Source organism: Protopterus annectens, chromosome 2.part2 (genome assembly GCF_019279795.1).
Source record: "Protopterus annectens isolate FY-2018-M chromosome 2.part2, PAN1.0, whole genome shotgun sequence".
In the NCBI taxonomy this organism is placed as follows: domain Eukaryota; kingdom Metazoa; phylum Chordata; order Ceratodontiformes; family Protopteridae; genus Protopterus; species Protopterus annectens.
In genome coordinates, this window is record NC_056730.1 from 549,545,906 (window position 1) to 549,560,003 (window position 14,098).

Below are 14,098 nucleotides of genomic sequence, written 5' to 3' on the forward strand. Positions count from 1 at the left end.
CTTCTCCTTCTTTAGTCCTGTTGCCCCACCCATGTGAACCCAGGCACTCCTCATATCCTGTTCTGTCTGTCCCGATATCTACATTCAAGTCACCCATTGTCATTGTCCTGCTTCATCTAGTAGATCCTGCAATCCTGCAACTGCTGTCTGAATGCACTCTTTTCCTTACTATCACAACCCTGTTGTGGGGCATAGGTTGAGATTATGAATACTGCCCTATCATTGCACTGGAGTCTGATTGCCATGAGTCTATCATTAATTCTGATGATATTCCTCACTGCCTTCTGAAGCCTCTCTCTCACCACAATTCCTACACCATTTCTAGCCTATCCCTCTCCTGAGTAGTAGAGTATGGATCCCAAGCCAAGTGGCTTTGCTGCACTGCCCTTCCCTCTTGTCTTTTATATACATAGGCCTCCTCCTTATCATTATGTCATCCACTTCCAAACAGCATGCTGTCAGTGAACCTACATTAAGCGTAGCAATTCCCAGTTCATGTTTGGCAGGTTGGTTGGTTTTATGTCCAGCTTTCACTCAACAGAGCTACCCCAGGTAACCCAGGCTGGGGAACTAGACACTGGCCGGCCTGTAGCTTATTGATCCAGGGCTGCTGGGCTTTATGGCGGGCACACACTGGCCAATAGGGGCACATATACCCCTCCCACCATTAGCATGGATCCCTGGCATAGGTCGGAGTAGGCCAGGTCCTCAACCCACTTATCACTAGTAACTACCCATGCCCATTTTGGCGACATTAGTCAACATGACCAAATCACCCAGAGCCATATTTTGCACCGTCGAGTGGCTAGCCCTGCCACGGCCTGCAGTCTGTGATCCGTGTTCTCCTATCTTGAGGATACTGCACACCACAGTAGATGCCCAAAGCAGTTGGTCTGTACAATTCTTCCCCCTATAGGGCACCATGTAGAGTCTGTGCTGCTGCTCATAGCTCCATTCATTGGTGAGTTTGAGATGGAAACACTCAGCATATTTTTCGGACATGGGAGGAACCCCACAGCGACACAGGGAGAAGATGCAAACTCCAAACAGGCTTTGGTTGGAGGTTAGGATCGAACCTTGTGCATGGGTGGTGATGACCTTAACCATTAAGCCACCTGGTCTCTCCTGGTCCATAGCCAGGGTTGACAGATGCTTTTTAGATTTAAAACAGGGGTTGTCACTGGCAGATCACATCCTTACACTCTGTTAACATTTTGAGTGGAGTAGATAAAACAAAGTACCTGGCTCCAGTAATCACCTACTGCAGAACCAATGACATTCACATAGAGCATTACCTGGATGACTACCTCATACAGGCAAAAAGTCTCTAGGAGATTCAGAAGGCCCTATAGTTTACTGTAACATGCTTTCAAAAACTAGATCTCTCTATCTCTCTCTCTCTCACACACAGACTGTCTGTTTAAGCCTTCCAATATCCCATCTAGTAATCATTGAACAAGTCCTGTTCCTTGTCTGTCTCATGCCACTATCGCCATGCATCACAAAGGAATTCTAATGGTGGATTTAACAAGTACACGTGAATCTGGGGGGTGGTGCCTTTTAAATAGTGCCAGATACTCAAATGCTTATTACAGACTCCTCGGACACAATCTACTTTGGTGGTCTAAGAATTCAAGGGGATCTGGAACAAACCTCATAGGAGAAGACCTATACATATGGAAGAGATGATGGCAGTCATTGTAGCCATCAAGATTGTTAAGTCCATCTGGCAACATGGGACCTTACACATCTTTACAGACAGCATCAGAGTGATGTGGTACTTTTCATCAACAAACATGGAGGAACTCGCTCTTAAGTGTTGTGGAGGTTGGCAGTGCGAGCATGGATTCCGACCATGGAGTCAGAAGGGGCTGTCAAGATTTGTTGCAGCTCATCTCAAGAGAACTGCTTAAAGGACTAGCTGAGCAGGACAGAAACAGGCCAACCCACATAAGTGGATGCTGAACAGACCAGCCCACATAATTGGATGCTAAACAGGGTTGTATTTCTGGGCTTAATTCTTTGTTAGGTTGTGTGGAGATAGATCATTTTGCGTCTATGGAAAACAGACAGCAGAGGAAGTTCTACATCTTAATATTAGAAGCAGGGCCTTATGTAACAGAGGTTTTCTTCTTCCACTGGGCAAGTCTTTTTCTCTTTGCTTTTTGTTCAATACCCTCAAACCCCAAGGTGATGTAAAAGCTATAGGACAGGCCAAAATGGAAGTTATTGCCCCCTTTTGACCCAGACTACATTGGTTCATACTTCCTTTTGCTCTAAAGGACAGAATCTCTACTGTTGCCCCAGCTTCTTTTGCAATCTCTCAGAAAACTGTCCTGTTGGTGGCAGTTACCTCTGGTGCAAGGATTTCAAAACTGCAGGCTTTCATATACAAAGAACCTTATTTCATCTTCCAGAAGGAAAGGGCCATGCTATGTAACACTACCATCCTACCTAAGGTGGCAATTAAACTGTGTCTAAATCAGGCTGTTCCCCTCCATGTATTATTTCCATCACCACAAAATAATTCGAAAAGGAGTTTATACTTCCTAAATGTGCATAGACAATTGAGATTTTACCTGGAGAGAAGAAAAGAAATAAGGCCAAATGAAAAGCTGTAAATTTAATTTGCAGGCCAAGGAAGGACTGTTGACAAGCAGACCATATCCCAATCTCTAGCACACTGTACTTAATTCTGTTACTTCTTTCATTGCAGAAATGTGCTGGACCACATTAGAGCCCATTTCACTAGAACAATTGCAACCACCTCCCCCTTGCTTAGGGGTCAATACCCAATCTATCCTGGAAGCAGCTACCTGATCATCTGTCTACACTTAGGGTCAGAGCAGGATTTGGCATAGGAATTTGACAGTGGCTTCTGCAATCTACTTCTCCAAAGGGCCATCCACCCTGGTCCATAATCTCTGGAATTCTTCCCAGGAATTTACTGCAACACTACACAGTACAATAGACATAGTACAGTTGTGTTAGGAACGTACCATAGTTGTATATGTTTGAGTATGTTCACTGTTGCAGTACCAATTCTCTCCATCCTCTTTCCCTTTTTTAAGGCATCCTTGGGTTGGCGTAGGTATCCTTGTCACCCTTCCTCCTGCCTTCCCCCTCTGTTAGACAAGGTGTCTTTCATCCTCAGATTTACCTGGATCTTGGAAAGGCAGCTTGAGAGCTTTCTGGTTGGACTGCCTGCCTTGGGATAACTTCCATCAGCACAAATGTTTGGGTGTCAGACCATGTTAAACTACATTGCCAGTGCAAGAATGCTCCAAAGATGTCACATATTGACATCCTTTTTATATCAATAACATCCAGGTGAAAGGGGTATCTGCTTTGCCTAGAAGAAGAAGAAGGATGAGAAGCTCTAAAAACTGGGCCTTCTATGGCAGAAGTCCTAAGAGTTAGTCTGCAATAGTAAACTTGCTCAGTCATGAAATATTACTGTATGTTCCTAACACTTTGTACTTTCCCAAATGACTGAGACAACCAATATTTGATGGCTTACATGAATCCTGTCTAGGAATAGTAAATTGCTGAGAATGATTAGAAGAAATGTTTTATATGGTATGTGAACTCGAGCTGCCCAAGTAGCACAGACCCTTGTTATCTGCAGTGCATACCATTGCATCATTCCAAAAGAAACAGTGATATCAAATGAAGGTCCAGATCATCTTTGGAGCAGAGCAAGAACAGATTTGTTCCTCTTCAATGAATCAATGTATTTTATATGAGTGATTATTCAAAGTTCTGTGAAGTAATGAAAAGGTCAGACATAATAAGTGAAACTGTAATTAATGCATTAAAGTCCATTCCAATGAATGAGAGGATAACTGGTGTTCTTGTGTCTAACCCAAGTCAGGAATTTAAAAGCATCAACCATACTAGAAGTACTTAATATAGTAACAGAGATAAAAGAACTGGAAGTGGTATTTTCAGAAAAGGGTAGGAGCAAATTACTTAGAAAAAATGGGAATTGTGGGAACAATAAATGCAGAATAATGTTTTGGAGGATGATTGCAGTTTAAGGGAAGGCAGGAATTGAATGAGCTATGTAATGGTTGAATGACAGTGACTGTATAGACGTTTATTAGTGATGCATAATGTTTGCAACTGAAAATATGTCAATATGGTTTGTTTTTATTTATATAAATGTATGATTGCCTATGTCATAAGTGATAATTCAATAAAGATGTTTCTTGTTTTAAAAATATATATATTTCTAGGTTGTGGTGGTTTGTTTCACTTGAAAGGTGTAAAAAGAAACGGTGGATAGAGCTCTGTGGTGTTAATGTAATGAAAATGTATATTAGGCAAATTAAAACATTCTATTTACAGGTGGATGAAACCGTGTCACTCAGTTATAGTCACGTAAGTTTTAGCCATATTTGCACTAAATTTGAGACCAATTATTTTGACTGAATTTTGCGCTGCAAAAAATGTTTATTTATAAGAAAGTCTCTAGTGATACTGAGTTGCAGTTTCTTATTTTTGCATAATACTTGAATGATAATGAAAGTGTTTGTTGCTTATCTTTCCTCTTCTAGGACAGTTTGTCAGAAATCAATTCAAAGCCGGATGAAGAGGAGTCTATTAAGTGTAGTAAACAGTATATTAGTGTATTATATGAGAAAGGACTCCCTCCTGCTTCCAAAAGGAAAAGTCTGGAGTGTAACGACAGTCATGATGGCAGTAGAAGAATCCATATTCAAACTCATGCAAGGGACAACAGGGAAGAAGTTAGTTCAGAAAAACGACCTGAGGTAAGAGTTATGGGACACAGTTCTCCCAAAACCCCAAACAAGAATTAATTCTTTGTCTGTTAACCGATACTTCAGTCAGTGTAAGGTTCTATTTTTATTTGTTTACAATTATTGATGTGACTGAAATTTCTTACTTGATTTTCAATATTTGCTTTGTCCAATTTAAGACTGCTGAGAAGACACAGCCTATTCCAACACTTGTCAGTTGTAAGGCAGAGAGCCAGTCCTAGATGGGATACCTCTACATTACTGGATGTGTGTGTGCATAGATAGTTATCTACATGGTGACAATGTTTTTTCACATCGTATAGTGAAAAAGCCAGTACATCTGATCAGAAATCAACTGTTTGAAAAATCGCCAGATTTTTTATGAGATCTCTGAACAGTGGGGATTGACAAATTTGCCCTTTTTCTACTGTAGTGTGATCTTGGAGTTGGTATATATAATTAGCAGAGGAGTGTGAGTGGCTACAAGGGGCTTGCCCCCTGCAAAACAAGATCTTTGTGTTTTGAATTTTTGAGTTCAATGGTATGACGTTTGGGATTTTTGACATTTTGGTGAAATGTTCTGTATCCATATACACACACATACCCACCCACCCACACACACACACAGAAGCATGTATGCAGTAAAAAAATATATATACCAAGGTGAAAACTCATTTGAGCCTAAAGAGAAAATGCAGACTGCACAGAATACACTCTGCCTCATGTGAGGCAGCAGCTCTAACTGATGTACTGCTGTGCCATCCATGTTTGATTTAATGTATAAAAAAAATAATTTTTCTCATATTTTTAAATTTCAGATCCTTTGAATGTTTTCTTATTGTTGTATTTGTCTTACATAGTGGTACTGAAGTGTTCCTTTAGCAAGTAATAGGATCTGGCACAGATTACTGTACCACAGGTGCATTTGCCACAGTAATCCACTCTTGAGTGCTTTTTCTTAGAGTAGTGGAAAAAAATGAGGAAGATTTAGATTGGGATGAAGATTTTTTTTATGTCTAAAAGCCATAGATATTTAAGTCATTTAATGGTAACTGCTGATGCATAGTTATGAGAGCGTATTGATAAGTGACAAAGGAAGTGGCAGAGCATTAGAGCATTCTGGGTAATTGCTTATAGGAGATGTGATTTGACTGGGGTGGGCAATGGTCTATGTGAAGCCAGATCTGAAGGGCCTTTATCCTATTTTTGGTTATACAGCCAGACCTACTTTCTTCCAAGGTACTTTTTACCCTTTTAAAAATATTGTTAAACACTACCTTTCAGATGCTTATCACTCTCTTCCCTCCTTACATCCTACGTCTGTTCCTCGAGTTCTATAAGGTCATTAATATGAATGAGATGCATGACATTATTAGATATGTCATGGACACCCTTTTGGATATTTTTAAGGGTGGTATCATAGACCAAGAACTATTTGATTATTTACTTATTAAGACACCAATAGTTCCCATGATACATGGGCTCCCCAAAATTCACAAAAATGTTTGTAACCCACCTATGAGACCCATAGTCTCAGGGCAGGGTTGGGTCACCGAACATATGTCGGTATATGTTGAGAAATACCTTCGACCAATTTTGAATAGGAATATTTTTGTGTTGAAGGACTCTAAACAGCTCTTAATAGAACTTTATGAGTCCCTGAAATTATATGACAATATTGATGGATGCATATTCGTCACGCTAGATGTGCAGTCTTTATTTACGGTATTACCCAATGATTTGGGTGTTCAGTATGTGTCTAATTATTTGATGAAACACAGTGATTATACACCAGTGCAGATTGATCTGATAGCACACCTGTTAGAGCTAACACTAGAGAATAACATCTTTATGTTTAAAGACACTATATACAGACAACAGGATGGTGTGGCAATGGGGACCCCATGTGTCAATAGTTATGCCAACATGTTTTTGGCACATTGGGAGGAAGAAGTCCTGTTTCAACAGGAAGTGTTTAAAAAGCATGTGATCTTTTATCGTCATTTTGTGGACGACCTTTTTGTCCTTTGGAATGGGAGAGAAGAACAGCTTTGTTCATTGTCCACCATGATGAATAGTCTAACAGATTTTCTCAAATTTACTATGCACTATTCTAACCATAGGATAGATTTTCTGGATTTATATATAGAAAAGTTGGAGTGTGGCTTGATAAATACAGGTATACATCGTAAACCTTGTCATTGTAACACACTTTTGATGAGGTCAAGCATGCATCCACCATATATTTTTAAAAACATCATTAAAGGTCAAGGTGTGAGGGCCTCTAGATTGAACCCCACTGAGGTAGGGTTTGAGGCAGAGATGGATAACTTAAAACTGAGACTCTTAGAGAGAGGCTATAGCCACCAGGAAGTAGATGTCAATTTGATGAATATTTCAAGTTTAAGGTCAGATGTAGCAGCACCATATTTTGGACCTGCTAAGATTTATGATAGGAAAGGGACTAGTAAGGGGCAACCATGTGTTAAAATTTCTACCTCATATACATCAGACCATGCAGATATTAGAGATATGGTTACTAGACATTGGTCTGTTTTGTGTGTGGACAATGATGTAAGGCAGATAGTTAGAGAGAAACCGCATTTTCTATTTAGGAATAAATATAACTTGAAAAGGATGTTATGTTATCCCAAGCAGCCGTTTAACGTGGTTGATGGTGGGAGTACTAAACCATGTGGGCAATGTAACTATTGTTGTTACATTGATACTAGCACAGGATTTTTTCATCCGGATCTGCACAGAGAGTTTATTACACATGTTAATGCTGATTGCAAGACAACTCATTTAGTTTACCTAGCCGTCTTCCAAGTTTGCTCTTCCTTTTATGTTGGAAAGACCAATCGTCTTTTCAAGGAAAGGATACGTGAACATATATATCATATGAGGAAGAAATATTTACATAATGCTTTAGCGAAACTTGTTGCCCAACAAGGAGAAGCACACACATTTTTATTTAAGGCTTTAGAGGTTATTACACCTAGTGTATGTGGGGGTGATGTTAGAAACCATACAGAATGCAAGGAGAGTAACTGGATAATTAGGCTGAGAGCAGATAGAGGCTCCGGACTTAATGAAAGAGCCTCAATAAAACCCACGCTTAGGAAACGTAGGAATATAAAATAAAGGATATATATTATGAATAGAATAAGCATTAATAATATATACATACGAATAGAGGTAGTATAAATATATATGTAGATGTTATACCATTATAGTTTTTGAGATAGTACATTGCTATAATTTTTAGGATTGCATAATAGATGGACTATGTATGTATAGAGATGTCGTTTTTATATAAGTATTTTTAAATGTATATAGGTTTTATATTTTGTTTTTTGTTTTGTATACATATATACAGATAGATAGATTTTAGATTAGTTTTTGAGGTTATTAACAATGTATATTGGCATTTCTTACTTTAAGGCTTAATTAGTAATTGAATGTGATAGGTTAGTAAGCTGGGTTAGCTGTGTATATATTTTGTAATGTATCTGGCTTGTTATCTATGATCTGAAGAAGCTCTATGAGAGAAAGCGCTAATCTGATAACAATATATCGTTTGACTGTACTTGTTTTGGCAATAAATCTACTATTTTTGAATATACCTGCTTTGCTACAACTCCATTGTTTTGGGGATTATTCTATTGGCAAAAATAGTTGATTTATAGCAACCTTTCTATACTTCTGTATGTTGTCCTAATGTTTACCTTTTCCTTTAGTACTTTTTGCACTTTCTCCTCTTCTTATTTTGAGATTCTGCTTCTGTAATTCTTTAACCTATGTCAACCCCCTTTGAATATTTCCTATTATTTCTTTCCCACATCTTTCTCTTTTATTTCTACAATGCATTTAAAGTGCATTGTCATTTTATCCCACTCACTAGCTAACCCTTCTGGTGTAATTTCTGTCTTCCCTAATAAGTCGAATCATACCCACTACCCATTCCTTAAACTTCTATCGTTTTAACAGAGGAGTAAGAAAGCATTAATGTCTCATGTTTGCATAATTACTGTGGATCTTTAGCTTGGTTTTCATTGGTATATGATATAATGAAGTTACTGGATGGGTCTCAAAGCTTTCAATTAAATACACGTGCTGCTTCGAAAATATAATTTATGTCCAGTGTAACCCAGTTAATGCATCTTGGGAAATGATGCATAAATAGAGATCAGATGTTGTCTTTCCAATTTGGCTTCAACATGTGGGTTATTGAATTCAGTACTGGCATATTTTCAGAGACTTCGATCCAGGAGCTCTGCATCCCCTACCTAGAAGACATTGCCTCCCCAATCCATCTCATGTCTCATTTGCCACCTTTGGAGATTGCAGTGTGATTGTTAAGCTCCATTACTGTATCCTTGAAATCAGGTTTTTGAGCTTTTTGCCTTCCTCTAACCTTTTTAGGTTTAGTAAGTTAATATAGCTTTAGTGTAGTGTTCTTAGTCCTTTTTTGATAGTATAGTGTGTCCAGGCATTCCCATCCTTTTCTGTCATTAGCCTTTTATTCTTTTCTCGTATAAAAAGTAGTGATAATTCCAGTTTGTTAGTGTAGATATAGCAGTGGTCATTTTTTGCTGGTTTTTAGGTTGATAGGAAGATATGTAATTAGGGTGTAGTACTTTATCTGTGCTTTTGTTGTTGCTTTATTGTTGTGGTCTCCCCTTTCTAGAAGAGACAAAAAAGGAGAAGGAGAAAGGATTTAAAAATTGCATAGCATGTGGTCACAAGCTATTATCCCAGGATGAATATGACCAATGCATCTACTACCTTGGTGCAGTCCATCTTGATGCCAATTGCAGCATTTGCTTGACCTTTGAGACCTGTGCACTGAACGAGCTCCAAGCTAAATTAGTATATAAGGGTTTATTGTCCACTTCCCCTTGCCTGTCACCCCACAAGAAGTCAGACAACGGTGTTCAGGATTGGAGTAAAGTAAGGACCCAAAGACTCTTCCTAAAGGCAGAGGGGAACCACAAGTTGACGACTCCCTCAGCATCTGATCAGCTGGAGCTGAAGGTTCACCAGCTTTTAGCCATTCTGGTATCTTTAGTGCCGGGGTCAGTTCTGTCCTTTCAGGTCCAATCTCCTGTGCTACTGGTTTCAGCAGTAACAAATCACCAACAGCTAGTATCCCCAGCCCCTTCTTGGTTAAGGAAATGGCTAGTATAGGCAGAATACATACCTACTTTTCAGCAATGACACCTATAAAGTTCTGTCTGGAGTCTGTCCCCTCTCTGTAACAAATCTGAGCTTCTCGGGTTCAGATCTGGTCATCAGATCCTAGTGCCTGTAGGAAGATGCCCAAGTCTCCCTCACTGGCCTCTTTGGCTCATTCCACCTGATCTGTTGGGAGTTTGAAGTCATCAGATTTGGAGCAGTTGATGCACTCCATTTTACATGCATAGATCCAGCTTAGGGTTCTTCCCAGCTACCCAGCTTACCCAAAGTCTGTTGCTGGAAGGTTCATCTCCACCTCTTACATTTTCTTTCCCAGGGCCCTTGACTTTGTGGTGGGTGGAACTGGTTGTTTTGTCATCACCAAGGTCACCGCCGATGGCTTGGTTGCTTCAGGCACCAACCCCTTCCTTGGTTATCTTGACTCCAATGGTGTCAGAGCCTGGCCTGCCTCAGGGTTGAGATTCTGAGGCCATTGTCCTGGTATTGGGGTCTACACTCTGGGTTTCAGAGCCTTTCTTCCCCTTGGGGCATTGGCAGTCAATGGCATCCCTGCAGATAGAGTCAAGTGGTGGACACTGGTGATTCACTCAGATCCTCAGTAATGAGGAATATTGACTCCGGATGTCTAGCCTCAGTGTCAGCTTTCAATGTATTAGAAAGGATTTTCTCTAAATCAGAGATGGAGTGGTCATCAGCAACTGTTCATCCTCCTCTGTCTTCAGTGTTTGGACCTGCAGATGATCTTCAGCTGTCTCTTGGACAGCCTACACCTTTGGGCCTCCAAATATCCCTGCCTAAAGGGCCTCCTGCCCATTCCAGATCCCCTCAGGCTCTCAGGTCTGGAAGGTACATAGTAACAGCCATTGCAAGAGGAAGCACATGAATTCCCCTGAGGAATCTCTGCCCGAAGACAATGACCTCAATGAAGTAGAAGACTCCCCCAAATCCCCCCCCCCACAATGACAACTCTTTTGGAGATTTCTTAGTTATTGCCACAGTGCAGATGGACCACCAGGGCCCTTTCCACAGAGGAATCGGTATTTATGAAGTCCTTTGATGTTGTTCCATCTATGTCCTTGGTGGTTCCCCACTCTGGATGCCCTTATTGATTTGGTGTCCCTGAGGGCATGGAGAGAATCAGATGTGGTGAAAGCAATCCAAAAAGCCAAACAGGCTCCTTGCACCACCTAAAGACTTGACTGCACTAGAATAAGGGTCCCCTGGTAGGTGCCATCATGGTGGTGTCAGCAACCAAGATGGATATTTCAGAGGAAAGTTCCTTGGTCCACCCCCACCCCCCACCCCAAAAAAGGAGTCTGTAGCTTGGACTGTATGGGAAAGCACACATAGTTCTCAGCGACTTTTGCCTTGAGAGTACTTATTTATTTTGTCTCATCTGGCGAGACTTTGAGACCTGGTGTCAGAAGTGTCAGATGTAGCAAAGACACAGTAGTTCCTGGAAGTGCAAAATACTCTTGAGATGCAGTTGACTGCAGTGCAGTCAATTATGAGTCTGTCTATGTGACCACTCTCCAATGCAGCCTATGGCATGTCTTGCTAAGTGGGCACTGGCATTGCTATGTGCCATTACACCTGGATATGCTTTTGCAATTTTGTGAACTGCTTTAAAACATCCTTTGTTAGAGACCCATTCGACAGTTCTTTCCTGTTTGACCCAAAGGTCAAGGATACACAGGATGGAAAGACTTTGTCTGCTGTTGGTAGTGTGCTTTCCACTCTTCAGTGATCTTTTTTGAGAAGTCAGAAAGAGGGAAGCATCTCTTCTTTTATAATTCGCAGCAGCTTTTCCAAGATGCTAATGGTGAAGGTTTCCCTCACGGCATGGGGTAACCACAATGGATGCCATCCATATGGTAGAGGCAGTCTCCTGTATTAAAACAAATATGTGAAATACTTTTTGCTGAACAGCTTTAAGATTCTTCTCAGGCAGAGCTCTCCTTTTCTGGTCAATTTTTGGTTACTTTTCAGTATCTAGGCTGTGTAATTACTAGCCAGTAGCCACATTTTCCCTAATTGATAGCTTATATTGGCTTTTTAAACAATGTCTTGGTTTTCACACTGGCGAAGTGCTAAGTAACATAATACTCAGTTGGCAGACATCTTGGAAGACAGGCTAGATATCCTTCTGTCCGAACTAATTAACCAGATTCCAGGTTTTGTTTCAGGACAACGTGTACAAAGAGGCAGCAGATGTAAATGCCTTTTCAATTAAGGGAAAATTGGGCCATCTGTATAATTTCTTTCTTGCACTCATCTCAAAGGTGTTTGTAAGAGCAAAGAATGAAAACATAGAACTCTTTCTTACAGCTACAAATTGGTCAAGACATTTTTTTCTCCCAGTTGATTAAATTAAATGACAACAGAGGAATGAGCAGTTCCTCCTTTGCCCTGCAATATTCTCACTCAGCAGGATGTGAAACTGCCGTATGCTAAACAGACTTGCCTCAGATTCACAGCCTGAAAGATGCAGTTGTTTTTACCCTGTGTGTTGTCCTTTCTCAAAGATGAAATGAGGCACACTGTTTGGAAGTTACCATTCATCATATTGTCAAAGTTCTCACACTGTTGTGAAAAGAAGTGGATAGACCCCCCCATTTGCTGTCACATGCCATGAATTCTTCAGTAGTTTTTTAGACCTGTTAAGGCAAGGTCTGGCTTGCTTCTCTGTGAAGGTGCACCTCTTGGCCATTGCTGGCTGCATTTCACTGGTACCTCCTATTGCTTCCATTGCAGCTACTGAACATTATACTCTTTTTATTTCTAGCTGCCTTGATATCTTACATCCCTGTCTTAGGACCTGAGCTTTGTAACAGAAACATATTCCTTTCTCCTTTTTCAATATGTCTTACAACTGAACTAAAATAACATATCCTATAAGACTGTATTGCTAGTAGTATTTACTTCAGACTGAGGGAACTCCAAGTTATAAGCTTTGATTTATAGGGACCCATATGCCATCATCTGCAATGTCAGAGCATCCTTTAAAGACTAATCTCACCTTCATCCCCAGTGCGGGTTGTGAAACATCCCTTTTCAGTTCATGCAGGTATCCCCCTTCTGCCCAAACCCTGGAAAGGGGAGAGAGAATTTTGCACAACATGGATGTGCATATGCAGGTGAGACAGTACACTAAATGAGACAAAACTTTTCACACCTGTTATGTATGAATGTGTGACTTTTATGCTGGTGAGCTAGCTGCAGTGATTTGCATGTCATGTTGTATATCAGAAGTTCCAAAGAAATCATTTGGAATATTTTTCTCATAGATGTTAGACCACATCTTCTGTCTGTGGTTTATTAAGCATCCTGATGTGACATTTTGTCACAGAGTGAAGAAATAGATGACTGAACAGAAAAATGTATCTATAGAAGTGAAAACATATATTTGCTTATGAACTGCAGAAGTAATGGATATAAAAAAGAAGTGCAAAAATGCAAATCCAAAGGGGAAGTCAGGTTTGTCTGTACACTTTTAAATCAAGATTGCATCAGGTATGACTGTAAGAATTAGAAGAGGCATTATCAAACTTTTTAGTCAGTTTTGCAGATTTCATAGGGCTATAAAAAGCAAAAATAGTGAAGTTTAAAAGAATCTGCATGCTGTTGAACAGAAAGTTGAAAATGAAGAGTTGCACCAAACAGTTCTGAATGAAATCATTGAAGTGAATAATTGATGTTTTGTCTGAAAATGCATCAGAGACAGAGAAGCAGATGTGCAAAGGAGAGAATTAATTGACAGATTGTGAAATTTAAACTAGACACATATGCAGAGTGTACTTGCCATGAAAACACTTAAAATAACTAGTGCTAAATAGCTCTGAAGAAGGAGATGCTTGTACATTGCTTACCTATTTTGGCCACTGGGTGGTACCATTAGAAGAAAATCTATTGATGATTAAGCACTGAACGAAGAAATGTTGAGCTTTTTTTCAAACAGTTTCACTTAAAAATGTTAATTATCGTATTATTCTGGTTTACATGGCTTGTGTGATGCTACGAATGATAAAATAATTAATAGTGTAAAAAGAAAAATTGTTTATGCAGGGTCTCTGACATACTGACACAAAGCATTTGACATGTTTTGCAAAGCCATAGCATTAATATCCTGAATGACT

General features: G+C 39.9%; 1 protein-coding gene across 1 annotated transcript in view; it reads left to right on the forward strand.

Annotated features, from left to right (window-relative positions):
* Positions 1-14,098, forward strand: part of LOC122795969 — a 283,360-nt gene that overhangs the window by 141,323 nt on the left and 127,939 nt on the right. Inside the window, exon 3 of the mRNA XM_044064451.1 lies at positions 4,560-4,775. Within this exon, the coding sequence (XP_043920386.1) occupies positions 4,560-4,775 (216 nt within the window). The remainder of the gene's footprint in view (positions 1-4,559; positions 4,776-14,098) is intronic.